General features: G+C 53.3%; 1 protein-coding gene across 1 annotated transcript in view; it reads left to right on the forward strand.

The window, feature by feature from the left end:
* Nucleotides 1-4,155, forward strand: part of B4GALNT3 (beta-1,4-N-acetyl-galactosaminyltransferase 3) — a 116,763-nt gene that overhangs the window by 96,788 nt on the left and 15,820 nt on the right. Inside the window, exons 4-6 of the mRNA XM_012809313.1 lie at nucleotides 3,006-3,101; nucleotides 3,535-3,625; nucleotides 4,004-4,104. Of these exons, the coding sequence (XP_012664767.1) occupies nucleotides 3,006-3,101; nucleotides 3,535-3,625; nucleotides 4,004-4,104 (288 nt within the window). The remainder of the gene's footprint in view (nucleotides 1-3,005; nucleotides 3,102-3,534; nucleotides 3,626-4,003; nucleotides 4,105-4,155) is intronic.

Here is a 4,155-nt window from a genome sequence, read left to right on the forward strand (position 1 = left end):
ACTCCTGGGCTCAAGCGAGTCTCCTGCCTCAGCCTCCCAAGTAGCTGGGACCACAGGTGCCCGCCACAACACCCGGCTATTTTTAGGTTGCAGCCGTCATTGTTGTTTGGCGGGTCCAGGCTGGACTCGAACCTGCCACCTTAGGTGTATGTGGCTGGTGCCTTAGCCGGTTGAGCTACAGGCGCCAAGCCAAGAGACCCCGTCTTTACTAAAAATACAAAAATGCACTGGGTGTTGTGGCAAGGGTGACTATTGTCCCAGCTACTTGAGTGGTTGAGACAAGAAGATCACTTGAGCCTGAGAGTTTGAGGTTGCTGTGAGCAATGATGATACCATGGCACTCTACCCAAAGTGACAGAGTGAGACTCTGTCTCAAAAAAAAAGAAAAGAAAAAAGAGTAGATTGAGCACCTTGAAACTCTGGACAGGACGCTGGTATGTGGGAACCGGTGACCTGATCAGCCTTCCCCAGGATGTGGCCTCACTTCCCCCGAAGTTAAAAGGGAACCACCAACGAGATGTTGCTAGTCTTGTGAGTTGGAACCTGACTGGGCACTGGCATGTCATAGCAGAGGGTCTTTCAGTACACACAACGCGAGGTGGGCTTCTGACCTCCCCTGGAGGAACTGACACTCCAGCCTCCATACTTCTCTGTCCTCACACCTTAGCCATAGCCCCTGGCACAGTGACACCAGTTTGTCTCCCTTCATCCATACTGGGTACAAAGCAGACACCCAATGTGCATAGGTTAAAGGAAGGAACATACTGTTCTGGGCTTAGCTTCTCTAAGTAGGTATTCATTCAGATGATCAGGCCCATGCAAGGAATACAGGAGAAGGCACTGTTAATGCTGCCTGGAGAAGTCAGAGAAGGCCCCAGGGGCAAATACTGGAGAAGAGTCTTAAAGGATCTTCCAGCACAAGTTTGGCACTTAGGGAAGAAATGAAAAGGCTTTCCAGTCAGGAAACAGCCTTGCTAAAATCACAGGGAAGTGAAAGAACATGGCATTTTTGGCCAAGACAGGGAGCTTGGTGTGGGTGGAGTACAGGTGTGTGACAGGGAGTGGCATGAGGTCAGGGTGGAAGGGCGGGCCAGTCGTGAAAGTCTCAAAAATCTCTGTGTGCCATTAAGAGGTTTTGTTCTGAAGCCTCCTGAGGCTTCAGGCATCAGAGTGAGGACTCAAGAGGGGAGAAGTCGAGTGCAGTTAGGAGGCTGCAGGCCTGGCAATGGCAGGGCCGAGGGGTGGAGGATGCTCAGGCTGGCCTCACCTCCTGACCCATACTCCCGCAAACCTTCCCCACTTGTACACGGTTAACTGCTGTGTGTCTTTGGGGGAGTCAGTTTACCTCTCTGAGTTTTAATAGCTTCACCTTTAAGATAAGAGGGTTTTACTAGATAATTTCTCTACTACTTTGAACTGGAAGTTTCAAAACCATCATTAGCCATAGATATACTCTGGTGCTTGGAGTGACCAGTGCCCTTCCCTAGGCCTTTGTCCCTGCTGGACAATGGAGAGAGTGGGCAGAGGGTGGTGCCAACATACTGAAGCTCCACATCCCTGCCAGATACAAAGTCTCCAGTGCAATCCTGGAGAGAAAGAAGGTGCCCACTGGCCCCTCAGAGCCCCCCACCTATACCCCAGCGTGGGGGAAGTGTGATGTGGGAGCTTAAGGGCCTAGACCCCAGGGGTGGTAGAGTTCTCTTCTTGCACTCCCACCTGCCTGCCGGTCCTGCAGCATCTCAGGCTTCTGCTGCCCTCTCAGAGTGTGCAGTATATGAGCCCTGAGAGCCTCCCAGGGAGGGGCAAAGAGGAGGCCTTTGGAAGAGACAAGTGGGTCTTGTGAACTGGACTTGAGGAATTTCCCCAGAAGTAGCACAATGTCCCCATTATTTCCTTTCTTGAAGCCTAAACTTGCTACCCACCCTCCCAGCCCACATTCCCTCTCTCACCCACCCAGCCCCCCACTCATATTGCTGTGAGTGGTGGCTGCTTCCCAAGGCCCCACATTCCTAGCATTGACCAGGCCAGTGTCCCTGGGAAGGGCCAGGGAGTGACAGGCTCTCTCCTGTCTTTTCTGGGTCCGGCTGTGGGGCATTATTTCTCCTGAGGCCATGCTCGGCCCACCAGCTTGTTCCCTTCTGCAGATCTCTTGCAGAAGACTTTGTGCCACATCTTTGATCTGGGTGTCCAGTCTGGGCATCCACATCTGCCCACCGTTCCTCAGGGCAGCTCAGATTTTGTTATCTGATGGGCTGCAGTGGGGAGGGCAGGCAGGGCCTGTTTGTGTTCAGTAATTGAGGCCTCACCTCCTACAACCTGGAGATTAAGCCTGGAGGGGGGTAAAGGGGGATGGGTAGCCTGGAATCCCTGTTTTCTCTTTCCAAAAACATTCTGTCCTTCTACCCACTCAGAGTACAGGGTCATGCCTTAGCTCTTTCTTGGGAAGGGAGTCGTCTGTTCCTACCTGTCTAGCTTTGCCCTGAAGCTATCCTAGGAGAAGCCTGGTCAGAGAGAGGCTTTGAGAGAGTGTAGGGGCAGCCAATGGGGCCCAGATGCCTCCAGACACATTTCCCACCTGCTTCCACACAAGGGAGCCAGAATCATGAACGCTGGTGGGGAAATAAGACTTTAGGCCGATAGCTATGGGCTTTCCTCTTATTAGGGAGGGGCGGGGGGAGTAAGTTCTCTGGTGTCTCCTCTTTCCAGTTCCCCCTTGTCATCTCAGCCATTCCATCTAGTCCATTCTGTCTCAGCCTGGGGAATGCAAATCAGTCCCCTTCCTGCATGTGAGGAGCAGGGAGCCTGTGTGTGCATGTACCTACAATGGCCATAAGAATAGACCCTGTCCTCAAGGCCAGGCCACATAGGTGAACACCAGTGCCATGGGTGCCCTGCACCATGAGAAGAGCACTGTGCTTTCTTGCCCTCCCAGCCTCCCTGAGCTGAGCAGCCAGGGGCACATGTGGGGAGCTCACACTCAATGCTCGCTTCTCTGCCCCACACAGTTCCGGGGCCGTGCCAACCTGCACGTGTTTGAAGACTGGTGTGGCAGCTCCATCCAGCAGCTCAGGAGGAACCTTCACTTCCCACTGTACCCCCACGTGAGTGCCTGCACCCACCACTTCTGGCTCTCACCTCCCCCTGCCTTCTGTCTCCTGTGTCTTTCCTTTTCTAGCCATATTCTTTCCTGCATCTCCAGGGCTATCTTTTCCTCTGCCCATATTCCCCTTTATCCCCCACCAGGGATTCTTAACAGTTTCATCGTCTGCATCATTTTACTTTTAGATTCTCGTCATCATGATACACAATATAATTTACCCAGGGCCACCATGTGCAGTTGTACTGGCTGTGCACCGCACAAGGTCACCAAGACAAAGAGGCAAGTGGGAGCTGCAATCGAATCTGCACTCCCCTCACTAAGCAATAGCCCTGGTCTCTTCTGTTTCAGTCTCCTGGTCTTCCCATCAGTCCTGAGTGGACCAGTTTCCTCTTTCCTCTTCTGAGTAACAGTTTCTTTTCCCTTTTTTGGCATAGATCCGCACTACCCTGAGGAAGCTGGCTGTGTCCCCCAAATGGACCAACTATGGCCTCCGCATCTTTGGCTACCTACACCCCTTCACCGATGGTGAGGCCAGCCCCAAAGCCCCAGCCATCCTTCCTCTTGCTCCAGAATTCTTCAGGGGACCCAGACAGCATAAGCCCTTAGCTGAGAAATGGGCCTGAACTGGGCTGCCTGGACCCGTTCACCCTTAAGGAGAGGGGGGAACCCGAATCATGGTGCAGTCTCCTCCAGTTTGCCCAGGCTGCCATTTCTCTCCCTGACTTGCAGTCTGAAACTAGCTCCTCTCTCTGTGGAAATCTTCTCCATCCTTGTGCTATCTCCTAGGATGTAGAAACCCCCCCCCCCCTCACTTAGCTACAGCACTAAATGTCATCACTAAGACATGGCCAAAAGCTTCAGCCCTGCCTGCTCTCATCTGGAAACTCTTCCCCCGCTGCCCAGGGAAAATCCAGTTCGCCATTGCTGCAGATGACAATGCTGAATTCTGGCTGAGCCACGACGACCAGGTCTCAGGCCTTCAGCTGCTGGCCAGTGTGGGCAAGGTAGGGTCAGCTTAGCCCTGGAGTGCTCTCATCCCTTCCAGGATCCTGGCC

Source organism: Otolemur garnettii, unplaced genomic scaffold (assembly GCF_000181295.1).
Source record: "Otolemur garnettii isolate 467f Iridium unplaced genomic scaffold, OtoGar3 scaffold00104, whole genome shotgun sequence".
Taxonomy (NCBI): domain Eukaryota; kingdom Metazoa; phylum Chordata; class Mammalia; order Primates; family Galagidae; genus Otolemur; species Otolemur garnettii.